General features: G+C 41.3%; 1 protein-coding gene across 1 annotated transcript in view; it reads right to left on the minus strand.

Annotated features, from left to right (window-relative positions):
* Window positions 1-4686: 4686 nt before the first annotated feature.
* LOC141069242 (uncharacterized) overlaps window positions 4687-15110 on the minus strand; it is a 35157-nt gene continuing 24733 nt past the window's right edge. The window contains exons 11-18 of the mRNA XM_073558695.1: window positions 14203-14526; window positions 13235-13537; window positions 12114-12434; window positions 11146-11448; window positions 10072-10392; window positions 8645-8938; window positions 6859-7203; window positions 4687-5462 (exon numbers count right to left, since the gene is read on the minus strand). Coding sequence (XP_073414796.1) covers window positions 5416-5462; window positions 6859-7203; window positions 8645-8938; window positions 10072-10392; window positions 11146-11448; window positions 12114-12434; window positions 13235-13537; window positions 14203-14526 — 2258 coding nt within the window. The 3' untranslated portion in view covers window positions 4687-5415. The remainder of the gene's footprint in view (window positions 5463-6858; window positions 7204-8644; window positions 8939-10071; window positions 10393-11145; window positions 11449-12113; window positions 12435-13234; window positions 13538-14202; window positions 14527-15110) is intronic.

Below are 15110 nucleotides of genomic sequence, written 5' to 3' on the forward strand. Positions count from 1 at the left end.
TTCCGGCTGCTCCACCCGTTCCTCAATAATCTGCAGGGGTTTAGGCTTCTCCTTTCTTCGCCACGCCCTCCCGGGTGGGCACCAGTCACTAAGGGACATGGCCTCGACTTAGGCCGCTGCTTCTGCCAAGTTGGTCTTCGCGCCTTTTTTGCTTAGGACGCCCACGGTGGGCGGCACCGCTTCCATCTTTAGCGCCACTGACTGCCATCTTCATGTCAGTGTTTGGCGCCATCTTTAGGTCTCTAACGGCCGCCATCTTTGCCATTTTCAAGGCTCTTCTGCTCTCTGCATATAAGGCATTGCAATCCTGCCGATTACGACAATTCTGTGAGGCGGCCAGCATGGTAGTCGTGGCAACAAGCTGTAGTGTTCCCACACCCTGGCGCCCACAGATGGAAAAAAATGGCCTTTTTGCTGCATGTGCAGCGTGTGCAACAGTACACTCAGATTTACTGTCAGAGTTCCCTCGGCTTCTGTCACTCTGGCTCTGTATCCAAGAGCTCCACAAACCATTCCAGAGACAATGTCCTTTTTCAACAGTTCAAATTTACTTAGCACTAGGGAATCCATCACAAATGTGGCACAGTGCATACATAGTGGCATCTCTCAATCTTTCCCTGCCTCCTGGCTACCTCTGTTCTTCCTGGCAATCTCTGCCTTGCTTCTGGCAATCCCTGCCTTGCTTCTGGCAATCTTTGCCTCGTTTCTGGCAATCCCTGCCTCATTGGACAATCTCTCGGACAATACATGTCCCTTTCCAGCAATCACTGCTCTTTTGGACAATCCCTATCCCTTTCCAGCAATCACAGTTCTTCTCGGACAATCCCTGTCCCTTCCGTGCCTTTAGGCCCACCAGCTTCCTGCCGTTCCCCTGATAAGGCTTCAAATTATAAGATAACAGGCCCACCATCTCAGCTTCGCCTAGTCCCTGCTGTAAGCTTCGAATCCTTCTAGGAACGGTTCTGTTTAAGCTGGTGACCGCCTGCATGACACTCAGCCTGGGGCCCCTTCTTGCCAAAGCAGCCTTATCCCCACGGCTGTCAGACTGTACTTGATCACTGTTGCACCACCTTGCCTGGGGCACAGCTGCCTGGACTCTGCTGTCTAACCAGGAAGTGTCTTTGCTATATCCCACTGATCTGTCTTGCACTTCTCTGTGACTCCTCCCAGTCTGGAAAACCCCTATACTAGCTATATCGACTCTAAGACTCTTATTCCCTATCACTAATGTGCCCCACTAATCTAGCCCCACTGTTATCCTATACTAACTCCTATCCTATCCCTAAACTTATAAACAGTACATATCAAATACATACACAACAACATTGCATGAATACATTAACATTGGTAAATGACAATTTGCAATGGTACAGTTGCCTGAGGAAAACAACCCAGGGGAACCGGGGTGGGTGTGGTGGGTTCTCCTGGGTTGTGTTCCTCAGGTAACTATACCATTGCAAATTTATGTATACCTTTGTTGAATATTGATTGTTTTGTGATAATACCATGGCTGGTTTAGGTTTATACATCACTTGATGTTTACATGTGGATAGGTTTAAAAGTTTTTGCCCTGTGTGGATGGATGCACATCTTTACACACCCCATGTACTTTTTGCAATTTTGCCTTGACAATAGGGATTATACTTGTGTGTCTGGTTGTGCTCTCATCTGCTCAGGGAAAAGCCTTCCTTTAATACTAATCATTAATATTTGCATGGCATATTTTGGATTTTATGGCTTCTGATGTAAATTTCCATGATGGGTTATGATAATATATCAATTGTTTTGGTATACACATATATACAAATTTTTGTACTTACTAGGTGTTCAGTCCCGGTTGTGCCGACCTCCTTCTCTGTATCTGTGTTATTGCCTTATGTTTTTATTTTTATATTTATATATTTTTCACTAAAGAGTACTATTGTTATATGGCTGTGTGTAAAGCAGTTTTTTTCGGTGTTATATTATAGGATCACAGTGGTGTAGAAACCATTTTTAGGTATTTTTTATTTCCAGACAACCCCTTTAAGACGTATAGTATTTTATATACAAGAAACCAGACTCTGATTCAGCTTCTGCTTTCAAGTTTTTTGTTCACATTGAGCTTTTTATACATTCCGATATCGAATAAATGTGTATGACGATTAATTGAGGCTGAGGTGCTTCCTTCACATTATTATGGTTCAGTTGTATCTAGGAATTCACTATTACAAGTGTTATATCCATATCTGATTCATCAATATTAGCAGTTAATATATGGAAACGTCACACACATTTGTACAATATATGGCTCTTTGTGAAGTGTCGCTCAGGAGCTTATGTGGTCCATCATGGGAGCTGTCTGTAAAGTGTCCTGCTGCAATGCAAGGGAATGTCTGCCGTTCTGTCTATCCCCTCTGTTGACCTCTCCGCATCCTGTTGCCCATAGCTGTGATTGTATGCAGCAATCTAACATTGTCCCCTCTTGTCTGTCATTATAGCACATCTAATAAAGGGTTTGCCCACTACTGGGTGGCCCTTAATCAATGCCCTGAATGTGCAGAGTGAAATAAGAAAAAAGCATACTTAGCTGCCGTACCTACAGTACTCCTCCGCTGTGTGTCCTTCAGCCACGTGACATTGTATATGTCAAGTGACCGCTGCAGCCCATCAATAATCGTTTCATCAGAAGAAACTTCCATCTGACAAAAAGTGTGAAGGCTTCAGCTCACAAACAGTGGCAGACATTACATAACAAATCATTTCACGAGATCTCCAGGGCAGCGGATGACTGAGATCCAGGAGATTAGGATGATTTCTTCTTATTTTAGTTGCGAGCATTGAAATGTTGTCCGATAGTGGAGAACCCCCTTATGTCCTACAAACAGGATATCCACAAGCTGACAGGTAATAATAATTCTTGACAATTCTGAAGTATTATAGTACATTACACCAACAATCAAAACATTTTTTTAAAAAAAGTTCATAAACTGTTAAAAATTTTCCCCAATTTTTTTTTTTTTTTAAATGTTGGTAATGCTGCAATTTTAATGGCCCACTAACTGAAATTAACATGTTCTTCATGCCGCAGAATGAATGAAGTAAATAAAAAAAATAAAATTGCTGAACATCCTAACAAAAAATGTGATAAGAAGCCATCAAATTGTTTACTTAGTCCAAAGTGATAAAAATGGAAACTAAAACTCAGACAGCAGGTAGTGAATAATACAGAACACACTACAAATGCTATAGTTTTCTTCTTTATCTGATAGTATGTTATAACGTTCTTATCTTTGTATGTATTTTACGTGTATTATGTATCTCCAGGGTTATAACAGTCACATAGAATTATGTTCAAAACAATGTAATTTTAATATTTTGCATTCTTCCTCTGTAACTGGGACATTCATATGAGTTGCAGAGGAAAACGGCTCTAGTGGTGACATTGGCAGAGCTTTTATGGGGCCAGTGTTCTTGCGATCACTGGGTTCAATGGTGCTCATTGATTTCTCTGGGTCTCCCCTTGGCTCTGACATCCTGGCACCCAACATAGTGCTGCTTTTTTGCAGGTACTTTGAACCCTGACCGTACATGTAGGATTGTGACCCAAAAGCAACTTGCTGCAGCTTTACGGCACATGGTACCATATTAATATGTTAACTAGGATCTACAATAACGTTAAAATCTGCTGATTCTGAAACTGAAAAAAAACCAATACTGTCCCAATAATTTCGATAGTTTTCCAAGTACGTGCATCTGGTGTCCCTCCTTTGCAGGGAGCAACAAAATGTCTCCATTCATATGAATGGAGGCTTATTGTACTTACTTGCACAACACTGATCTGGCTAACCTATAGGTAGCACTATAAAGGGTGTACATGACTTTACTATCGATGACCTAAGGATAAGCCATCAATATAAAAAATCCACAACCCCTTTATCCAGAGTTATTGTTTCCTTTATTATGAGGATTGTAGGCAGCCAAGGACTGTCTGAGAATAATTTTACACAAGTTTAACCCCTTTACCCCCGAAAGTGGTTTGCACGTTAATGACTGGGGCAATTTTTACAATTCTGACCACTGTCCCTTTATAAGGTTAAAACTCTGGAACGCTTCAACGGAATCCCGTGATCCTGAGACTTTTTTTCATGTCATATTGTACTTCATGATAGTGGCAAAATTTCTTCAATATGACTTGTGTTTATTTGTGAAAAAAAAAATAGAAATTTGGTGAAATGTTTGAAAATGTCACAATTTTCCAACTTTGAATTTTCATGCTCTTAAATCACAGATATGTCACACAAAATAGTTAATACATAACATTTCCCACAGGTTTACACATTTGAAGTGACTTTGAGGGGTCTATATGATAGAAAATACCCAAAATTGACACCATTCTAAAAACTGCACCCCTTAAGGTGCTCAAAACCACATTCAAGAGGTTTATTCACCCTTCAGATGCTTCACAGGAATATTTAGAATGTTGAAAAAAATGAACATTGAACTTTTTTTCCCCCAAAATTTTTTTATTCAGATCCCAATGTTTTTTATTTTGACAAGGGTAACAGGAAAAAATGGACTCCAAAATTTGTTGTGTAATTTCTCTTGAGTACGCCGATACCCCATATGAGGGAGAAAACCACTGGGCTCACGGCAGAGCTCGGAATGGAAGGAGCATCATGTGACTTTTTGAATGTAAAACAAAAGCAGTGTTATATCTCCTTTATTATAAGAATCGTGGTGTCTTCACGCTTTCAACATGTAACAAAATCATTAGTCATCGCAGATTCCCTAAAATCATTCAAGCAAAAGAGCAATACAACAAAAAATGGTAACAATGTCACACACATTGGATTATTGCAGTGTAAGGTCCTTGTACACAAGGCAGAGAGCCACCTTTCCAGCTTTTTTACAATTGACAAATGCATACAAAGTTATGATGTAAGTTACTGAGGTTTTCGCTGACTTTTTCTGTGCCAAATGTCTATGAATGTTGCGCAAAGTAAAAAATTGTGTTTTTTTTTTATTTTGCTTTTTTTCTAACTTTAACCATTTTTTTCTGCAACATTCTAGCGCAAGAAAAGTTTCAGGTTTATGAAAAAGTTGCAAAAATTCTGAAAAAAAATCAAAAGTGTTGACTGGAGTACATGTGCAAAAAATGTTTTCAACATTTTGCAAAGTTGCAAATGATGAATCAGGTAAAAACATCTTTAAACTCTAAACCATGCACACAGTGACAAACTAAAAAAACAAACAAACAAAAAAACAGAGAAAATTATAAAGTAGACTTAAAAAAGGCGCAAATGGAAAAATGAATTTGGTGTAAAAAAAAAAAAAAAATTAAAAAAATGAATAAAAAACAGGTTCAAGTGCAATACTGAATCAAACCATGAGATTTCTGGGACTGGAAACATTGTCTTCTAGTGTTGTAGCATTTTAGTCGCTGGTCTCTTCTGTGCTGTTTCTTCTCAATGACGGGTTTTCTGTGAATAGTGATATAAGCACAGGATAAGTATCGGTAGAAAATCTCCTTATTAAACCAGAAGAACTGCCCTACCTACACCGCACATATATAAAATTGCTGCTAATGATGGAGCAACCACAAATGTTTAAGAAACTCCAATGGGTAAATAATGAGCTGCGATGTAATTAAAGTGCGCTGATGGTGTGGACTCTGAGTGTTCAGCAGGCTGATCATAACATTAGGATTAGAGTTATATTTAAAATCATTAAAGAGGTTGTCCACTAACTTGAAGAACCTGTTCTGAACTACTATACTCCCCATGTAATGTAAAAATAGCATATTCCGTCCTCCTGTATCGGCAGTGTTCCAACAATGACAGTCGTGACTCACGTGTGACATTCATCTCATGACAGCCATTGGGGGGGCAGAACAGCAGAGCTTTGTTTATAAAACCTTTGCAGCTACAGCTCTCCCCTCACAATGCTGTCACCTCTGCTGTACTTTCGTCACCCAGACTGACTGTCAGATGAAAAGTGTTTGTAATCACACTCATCTCTGCTCGACACTGTAATCACAGACAGCTTTTCAATAAGAGCAGTGAAGCTCTCAGACTGTCATTACGTGTCTCACACTGAAAAGCCTGCCCTAAGCTAACGTGGGGGCGTCTTCTTTTTTTCTTTGTATGTTGCTGCCTGCTGAGGATTGGTCAGCGTCATGCTGTAGAAGAAGTACACGCCCCAGAGACAAGTTTCTGGTAAGGCTCAGTTGGGCTTCGCATAAATTATAATCTAAACTTTACAAGCAAAAATCTCCGCAATGGAGAGGAGAAATCAAAATATAAAAATGACATTTCACTCAGCTTCTGTATTCCTTATTTAATGATTTGGCCAAATTACCGTGCTCCAACTGGTGAAAGGTCCTCTTTCAGATGGGATTAATGAAGAAATAGCTTTTTTTTTCTGAATATTGACTTTAGAAATATGATTGTTCAGAGTTTCTCCAGGCAGGTGCAAAAGCAAAGTCACTTGTAAGAACCGTTATCTTTAGAGATCCTGTGCAAGCCCTTCTCTAACACTGGGTGAGAGGATGTACCCATTTCTTTTACGGGTGACAGGAGCGCCATCGCTTCCAGAACTTGTCACTACTGCTCAGCTGCCCCCCAGTGAGTGCCAGCAAGTAGGCAGATGAACAGCAGTAATAGATGATGGGGCTGTGTTATACCTGACCCCCTATACACAAGCTCAGCAGAGTGCTGATGTGTTTGGATGGGGAAATTGGAACATGTCACTGACAGGCACTTTTGCTGGTGTGTTATATACCCTGAGATAAAAGAAGGGGTATTTTGAAATCCAGTGGTAATGAAAAATTAGAAAAAGATTTAAAATGATGCTGTCCATATAATGTGCCGTACTCACCCTGCACACATAAGGGTCCGCTGCTCCTCTCTAGTGGTCTCTCCAGGCTGGAATGATTCACGCTGCAGATGATCTCTGATTCCTGGTCTCTCACGGTTGGGGTGAACAGCAGTCGGGCTGTACACGAGAATGTGGAGTCATAAAGTCTCTCCGTCTCAGAGATTGATGTCTTATACTTATTGTTGTCATGTAGAGATTTCATCTGTCCCTCCTTCTCCTTCTTATACCAGCTCACAGTCACATCATTGGGGAAATATCCAGTAATTCTACATTGTAGCTGAGCTTCCATCTCATCAGTCAGAGCAGGCAGTTCAATTTCTTGTAATATTGGAATCCACAAAAATGCTGTAAAATATCACCATAAAAGTGTTCAGCATCATAAGGGTATGTGCACACGTTGTAGATTCCATTGCGGATTTTTCCACGGGGAATCTGCTGAATCTTCAGGTAAAATGACCTGCGTTTTACCTGCGGATTCATTGCGGATTTTCTGTGGTTTTTGTGTGGATTTCGCCTGCGTTTTTACACCTGCAGATTCCTATAATGGAATAGATGTAAAAACGCTGCGGAATCCGCACAAAGAATTGACATGCTGCAGAAAATAAACCGCTGCGTTTCTGTGCTGAATTTTCCGCAGCATGACCACAGTGGATTTTGTTTTCCATAGGGTTACACGGTACTGTACGCCGCATGGAAAACTGCTGTGGATCCGCAGGGCCAAATCCACAACGTGTGCACACACCCTTAATGTTTATAAATCAGCGCTATCAGAACATCAGAAGCCCGGCTGACCATAGCTGATGTTTTATATTAGACATGGCTCCAGGAAGAAAGGTAGACATGATGGAAATGTGAACACGGCTTATATAATTCCATTTATTAGTATATGATAGAATTACTAACATAGTCAATAATGAAAATAATGTTTTACAGAGATGAGCAAATACTGTGTATCCCCGAAAATAAGACCTACTCCGAAAATAAGCCCTATTTGCAGTCAGGACGCTCTTAGGAGCCCCCAGCATTTCTATTCTGAGGTTAAAACTGCTTAAGGACCTTTGATGACATCAAGGTCATTTGACTATGATGTCTCCAAAACTTCTTTAACTGCAGGAGTCTAGAGGAACTAAAGAGGATACAGGTCGGTATGTAGGGCTGGTGTTAGGGGGAAGAGGTGGAAAATTGGGCAATTGTTTAAGGGCCCCCAGCAGGTCTATTCTGAGGTTAGACTGCTTAATGACATCACAGTCAGGCGACCTTGATGACATCAATGTTCCATTAACTGCAAGAGTCTAGAGGAGCTGGGCAATTTTTGGACCTCCTGTACTATATTTGCCCATTTCTCCATTTCTTTCATCCCAGAGGCAGCCCTCAAAATTATGAAACTTTTATGGCATATCCTGTAAATATGTCATAATTGTTCACGATGAGAATATGTCTCCAAGATAGGGTTTTATATTATTTATAGTTAATTCCTTTAGAATACATTATAACTTAAATACATATTCTGGAAATTATTCTATATATGTATTATTAAATGTACAGTATCTCTACATAAACCTTAAATTAACCCTGATACATCCCTCTCTGGTATCACTGGCTTGTTCCTTGGTGGCTACATTTGTGGCCGTTTTTGGTTTGACATTGGAGCTTATATGTCTGATTCCTCTGCTGCTGACACCATGGAAGTGGAACCCTTCAGGTCTATACGGATTTCATACCTAATTGTAGCTTCTCTCAGTGTTGCCCTATTATATAATTCTGTGTTCTTGCCGGTTGTTCTTACCTGTATCTTTTAGTTGGAAGCTTTGAGGACTTTCCATAGACTCGTGCTGCCATGTCACCTGCAGAGGAAATCTGAGCTGTGTCCAAGGAATTCTACACTCACTGATGGCGTCATACGCCTCCTCTTCTTCTTTATTCACCTGAAGGATTGTTTTCAATGCCACTGCACAACTTTCTCCATTTATCCAATTTACTCTGATTTTTTTAGGAAAGAATTTTGTGATCTTCACAGAGCAGAGCACCTCGTCTGTGCCATATGGGGTAATTATCGGTCGCTCCGTCCGCTCCGGGGACACTGAAAATTAAGAAATATGAAAAATCATGTCGTTTACAGTATTTTAAGTAGCTAGGAACGCAGGTGCACAAGTCTAAAGAATGGCGCTTATGTAATGTGAGATACAAGAAAAGGTAGCGTTTTTATCATACAGAAACATTTATAAAAATGAATGAATAAGTTAGTTATAGTAAGGATAAGGAGGTGGTTAAGGTTAGAAACATTTCCATTCACCATTTCACCGCTCTTCTCTTGTATTGTGATGCCACTGTCACTCACTTGTCCTGAGATGCAGAAAATCTGCAGTTGGAGGGGTTATCTGAGCCGGAACTGTCTTTTTTTGCAAATAAATGTAATATCTGACAAAATCCTGGAGAAGAGTCTGTACTATGCTACCCAAGATGAAACCTTTATACATGGGTGAGATAACTGAACCATGAAGACCATATTAGGGAACTCTGAACCAATCTCAGGAATCCGTAGTTTAGGATCGTCACCACTTGTCCAGGTTAGAGAGAAGTTACGAAGATTAGGTAGGGGAAAGAAAAGTGGTTGTCCTGAAGAAGAAGTTGTATACTTCGAAACGCGTTGACGATTAAACCACTTATACTTGGATTGGCACCCTTCATCCTTTCTACATGGCAGAATTAACCCATTTATTTCTCCACTACCGACACTGACATCTCCTCGTGGGTCTGCAGCAGCCTCAATGTAATCGGTGGTTGTGTGCACACAACCCCACCAGGTTAGCACGATTGTGCAATTCTTTTAATATTGTTACCCAGATAAGACTCTATTTTGCGCTTTGTCGTTTTCCAGTCCCATCACCTCCGGAAGTTACAAAGATTGTCCCTTACTCTGCAGGATCTGTGCTATCGTGCATTACACAGACAGCTCACTGATGTGAGAAAGCACCATGTACAATCTTTTTTTAATTTGCTGGGACGGGAAGGGGAAATTGAACACTTACTGCCAGACTTCAGCTCTCATATGCACATGGAGACTGCTGCCTCTTATTATGCTGTTTGTGTATTAGGATGAATCAGAAAATACACTAGAAGGGCAGCGGATCTGTTCCCATACTGTCCTTCCCTCACAGATTAATTATCCATCATTTCTGGTTGTAAATTAACAAATTCAAGAAAAGCTCTCACCATAGACTTGTATTGGTCCCGTCGTTTGCTCTAGGTGTTGCTCCAGGCTGGGATGCTGCGCTCTGCAGATGAACTCCGCTCCATCATCTTTTATGGATGGTATGACTGTCAGGCTGGCGGTGCAGCTGTACGTGTTGTCAGGCTGTCTCTCTGCAGGGGGTGTAGTGCTCTTTATTAGATCTGGATTTCCCTTCTTCTTGTACCAGGTCACACTGAGATTATTGGGTAAATATTGGGAGATTTTGCACTGCAATGTGGCTTGTCTGTTCGCAAAGAAATCTGGTTTGTCTATTTGTTCAATGACGGGACGCCAGGGAAAGTCTGGAAATAAGTCATGTAACAATAACTGATGATTGATATGGCTAAAGAAAAAAAATAATATTGCAGATAGAAAAGAGGAAAACTAAGTCCTCTCGAGCTGATAACTTGTAATGTCTGACGGTAGATGTGATGATAACTAGCCGCCTCCTACACTGCTCCAGTCTCTTCGTTACGAGTTAGGTTTAAAGTTGATGTCCCCAAATTTCACAATACAAAATATATATGTATTAATAGATCTCTTGATGATCTCGAATAGATCTTGATGAGGCTAGAGTACTTACTTTAAATATTCATGTCAGAATGGCTGTATAATCCTGATTCCATAATAAGAGCGAGAGCTTCTATGTCCCAGTGTATTGAGTCTGCACCCAGCCTGACTGACAAGCCCCTCAGTGTCCCGCCTCCCTGCTGCTGCTGAATCTCTGCTCTTCCTGCCTGACAGCGGCAGCTTGTACTGACCAGTATGAGAGCTCAGCAGCAGGAGGGACATCAAAGCTGCTTTTCTTTATCAAATCGAATGGCAATTATTGCATACATGTTATGATGTATTATGTAAATATACTAAAATTGTTCTAGAAGTAAATGCATTTTTAAGTATTTTTTTATTATTTTATCCAAATTTATGAATAGGGGTGTCTGCATTTAATGTATTTGCTGACTGGAATTAATAGAACATATTTTCTGATTAATTGTTGTTGCATAAAACGACAAGGACACAACAGTCACTGCATTGTATTCTCCATGTTTTATTACCTGCATCCCTGATGTACACCTCTCTCTTCCCTGGTTCACCCAGTGATTCGTGGCTCCAGGTTACAGTGATCCTAAAGTCGGGGTCATTGATGTCCTGCTGAGCGACTGTGCACTCACTTCTCACATTATATGTGGAATCACCATTGTCTTCATAGGACTCACTGGACGTTAAATACCTGTTAGAGCAGCAGCTCCACCTGATTTCTATAGACTTGGGGTAAAAACTTTGCAAATTGAGAGTACAGAGAACATCTCCTCTCTGACTGAGAGACCATTGTACTGGACCCTGCACCCTGGGGGAAGCTAGACAAGAAAACACACGTTAGACAGATACAGAAAAGGCAGAATAGAACGCTCCGTGACAGTCAGACTACGAGATCTCACAAGACATCTAGAGATCCTGCGCTTCTGCACTTTAGAATAGCAGATACCGATTGGTAACTGAAAAAAACCTTCTTCATGACACAGTAAAACACCAGCATAAATACGAGAAGAGGCGTTTATGTCACTAAACAAGAGATTGGTTCAGCCAGGGAAGCCAATCACGTCTATTCGAGCTCGCGGGCTGCACCTCTCTAACACATGGGGGTCTCCTCACCATTGGAGAAACAGTGATGTAACCAGTGGGCACCCAGTTTACATAACACCTTTTTAGGTTACATATTCCCCAAGGATGAGCCGGGTATAGTGGCGTAAGTGCATGACATACATTTGCGCATGTGCTGAATCTGTTCAGCACTTACACAGAGGTGGAAGCAGCCTGGTACTGCCAATGGTGAATGACATGATTGCCGCCATCTTACTTCATGTGCACATTGAGTCCTCTGCCTCTTATAAAGATGTCTGTCTAATAGGACAAATAGAATACAGAAGGACAGTGGACCTGTACCCCTACTGTGCTTCACTTACAGGTCACCTTTATGTATCATTTCTAATGTCTAATTGTCTACTGCTAGATAAGCTCTCACCATAGACGTGTATTGGTCCTGTCGTTTGCTCTAGGTGTTGCTCCAGGCTGGGATGCTGCGCTCTGCAGATGAACTCCGCTCCATCATCTTTTATGGATGGTATGACTGTCAGGCTGGCGGTGCAGCTGTACGTGTTGTCAGGCTGTCTCTCTGCAGGGGGTGTAGTGCTCTTTATTAGATCTGGATTTCCCTTCTTCTTGTACCAGGTCACACTGAGATTATTGGGTAAATATTGGGAGATTTTGCACTGCAATGTGGCTTGTCTGTTCGCAAAGAAATCTGGTTTGTCTATTTGTTCAATGACGGGACGCCAGGGAAAGTCTGGAAATAAGTCATGTAACAATAACTGATGATTGATATGGCTAAAGAAAAAAAATAATATTGCAGATAGAAAAGAGGAAAACTAAGTCCTCTCGAGCTGATAACTTGTAATGTCTGACGGTAGATGTGATGATAACTAGCCGCCTCCTACACTGCTCCAGTCTCTTCGTTACGAGTTAGGTTTAAAGTTGATGTCCCCAAATTTCACAATACAAAATATATATGTATTAATAGATCTCTTGATGATCTCGAATAGATCTTGATGAGGCTAGAGTACTTACTTTAAATATTCATGTCAGAATGGCTGTATAATCCTGATTCCATAATAAGAGCGAGCTTCTATGTCCCAGTGTATTGAGTCTGCACCCAGCCTGACTGACAAGCCCCTCAGTGTCCCGCCTCCCTGCTGCTGCTGAATCTCTGCTCTTCCTGCCTGACAGCGGCAGCTTGTACTGACCAGTATGAGAGCGCAGCAGCAGGAGGGACATCGGAGAGATGTCAGACTGAGAGTTTAATCTTTCATACTCAGGACATCTTGTCAGCTGCTTTTCTTTATCAAATCGAATGGCAATTATTGCATACATGTTATGATGTATTATGTAAATATACTAAAATTGTTCTAGAAGTAAATGCATTTTTAAGTATTTTTTTATTATTTTATCCAAATTTATGAATAGGGGTGTCTGCATTTAATGTATTTGCTGACTGGAATTAATAGAACATATTTTCTGATTAATTGTTGTTGCATAAAACGACAAGGACACAACAGTCACTGCATTGTATTCTCCATGTTTTATTACCTGCATCCCTGATGTACACCTCTCTCTTCCCTGGTTCACCCAGTGATTCGTGGCTCCAGGTTACAGTGATCCTAAAGTCGGGGTCATTGATGTCCTGCTGAGCGACTGTGCACTCACTTCTCACATTATATGTGGAATCACCATTGTCTTCATAGGACTCACTGGACGTTAAATACCTGTTAGAGCAGCAGCTCCACCTGATTTCTATAGACTTGGGGTAAAAACTTTGCAAATTGAGAGTACAGAGAACGTCTCCTCTCTGACTGAGAGACCATTGTACTGGACCCTGCACCCTGGGGGAAGCTAGACAAGAAAACACACGTTAGACAGATACAGAAAAGGCAGAATAGAACGCTCCGTGACAGTCAGACTACGAGATCTCACAAGACATCTAGAGATCCTGCGCTTCTGCACTTTAGAATAGCAGATACCGATTGGTAACTGAAAAAAACCTTCTTCATGACACAGTAAAACACCAGCATAAATACGAGAAGAGGCGTTTATGTCACTAAACAAGAGATTGGTTCAGCCAGGGAAGCCAATCACGTCTATTCGAGCTCGCGGGCTGCACCTCTCTAACACATGGGGGTCTCCTCACCATTGGAGAAACAGTGATGTAACCAGTGGGCACCCAGTTTACATAACACCTTTTTAGGTTACATATTCCCCAAGGATGAGCCGGGTATAGTGGCGTAAGTGCATGACATACATTTGCGCATGTGCTGAATCTGTTCAGCACTTACACAGAGGTGGAAGCAGCCTGGTACTGCCAATGGTGAATGACATGATTGCCGCCATCTTACTTCATGTGCACATTGAGTCCTCTGCCTCTTATAAAGATGTCTGTCTAATAGGACAAATAGAATACAGAAGGACAGTGGACCTGTACCCCTACTGTGCTTCACTTACAGGTCACCTTTATGTATCATTTCTAATGTCTAATTGTCTACTGCTAGATAAGCTCTCACCATAGACGTGTATTGGTCCCGTCGTTTGCTCTAGGTGTTGCTCCAGGCTGGGATGCTGCGCTCTGCAGATGAACTCCGCTCCATCATCTTTTATGGATGGTATGACTGTCAGGCTGGCGGTGCAGCTGTACGTGTTGTCAGGCTGTCTCTCTGCAGGGGGTGTAGTGTTCTCTATTAGATTTGGATTTCCCTTCTTCTTCTTGTGCCAGGTCACAGCGAGATTATAGGGGAAATATTGGGAGATTTTGCACTGCAATGTGGCTTTAGTCTTCACAAAGAAAACTGGTTTGTCTATTTGTTCAATGACGGGACGCCAGGGGAAATCTGGAAGTAAATCACATAACAATAACTGATGATTTATGTGGCTAAAGACAAAATAGTATGTTATAGCATAGTTAGCATAAAACGGAGTCAGAGTCCTCTCGAGCTGATAACTTGTAATGTCTGACTGTAGAGATGATGGCAAATAGCCGCTTTCTACTCTGGTCTCCGTCAGGCATCAGGTGTAAAGTGGATCTGCCACCGGATTTCACAATGCAAATTTTATGTATTAATAGATCTCTTGATGATTCCTAATGAATCCTGGGAAGACTGGTGTACTTACTTTGAAAATCCATGTTAGAATGCCTGTATAATCCTGATATTATATAGTAAGTATTTGTGTAAGCCCAGTGAGAGCTCATGCGTCTAAGAATACTTGGTTTATACCCATCCAGCCTGACTGACACACTCCTCAGTGTCTCTCCTCCCTGCTGCATGATGAATCTCCCGACCTCCTTGTCAGTTGCAGCTTGTACTGAGTAGTATGAGAGCTCTGAAGCAGGAGGGACACTGAGGAGCTTTCTGTATAAGACTTTAACCTTTCGTAAAGGATTATGGTGCCTCATCTATGTAACAGTGGGGCCGGT

This window comes from Dendrobates tinctorius, unplaced genomic scaffold (assembly GCF_039654945.1).
Source record: "Dendrobates tinctorius isolate UK_male_01 unplaced genomic scaffold, ASM3965494v1 ptg000257l, whole genome shotgun sequence".
NCBI classification, from domain to species: Eukaryota; Metazoa; Chordata; class Amphibia; order Anura; family Dendrobatidae; genus Dendrobates; species Dendrobates tinctorius.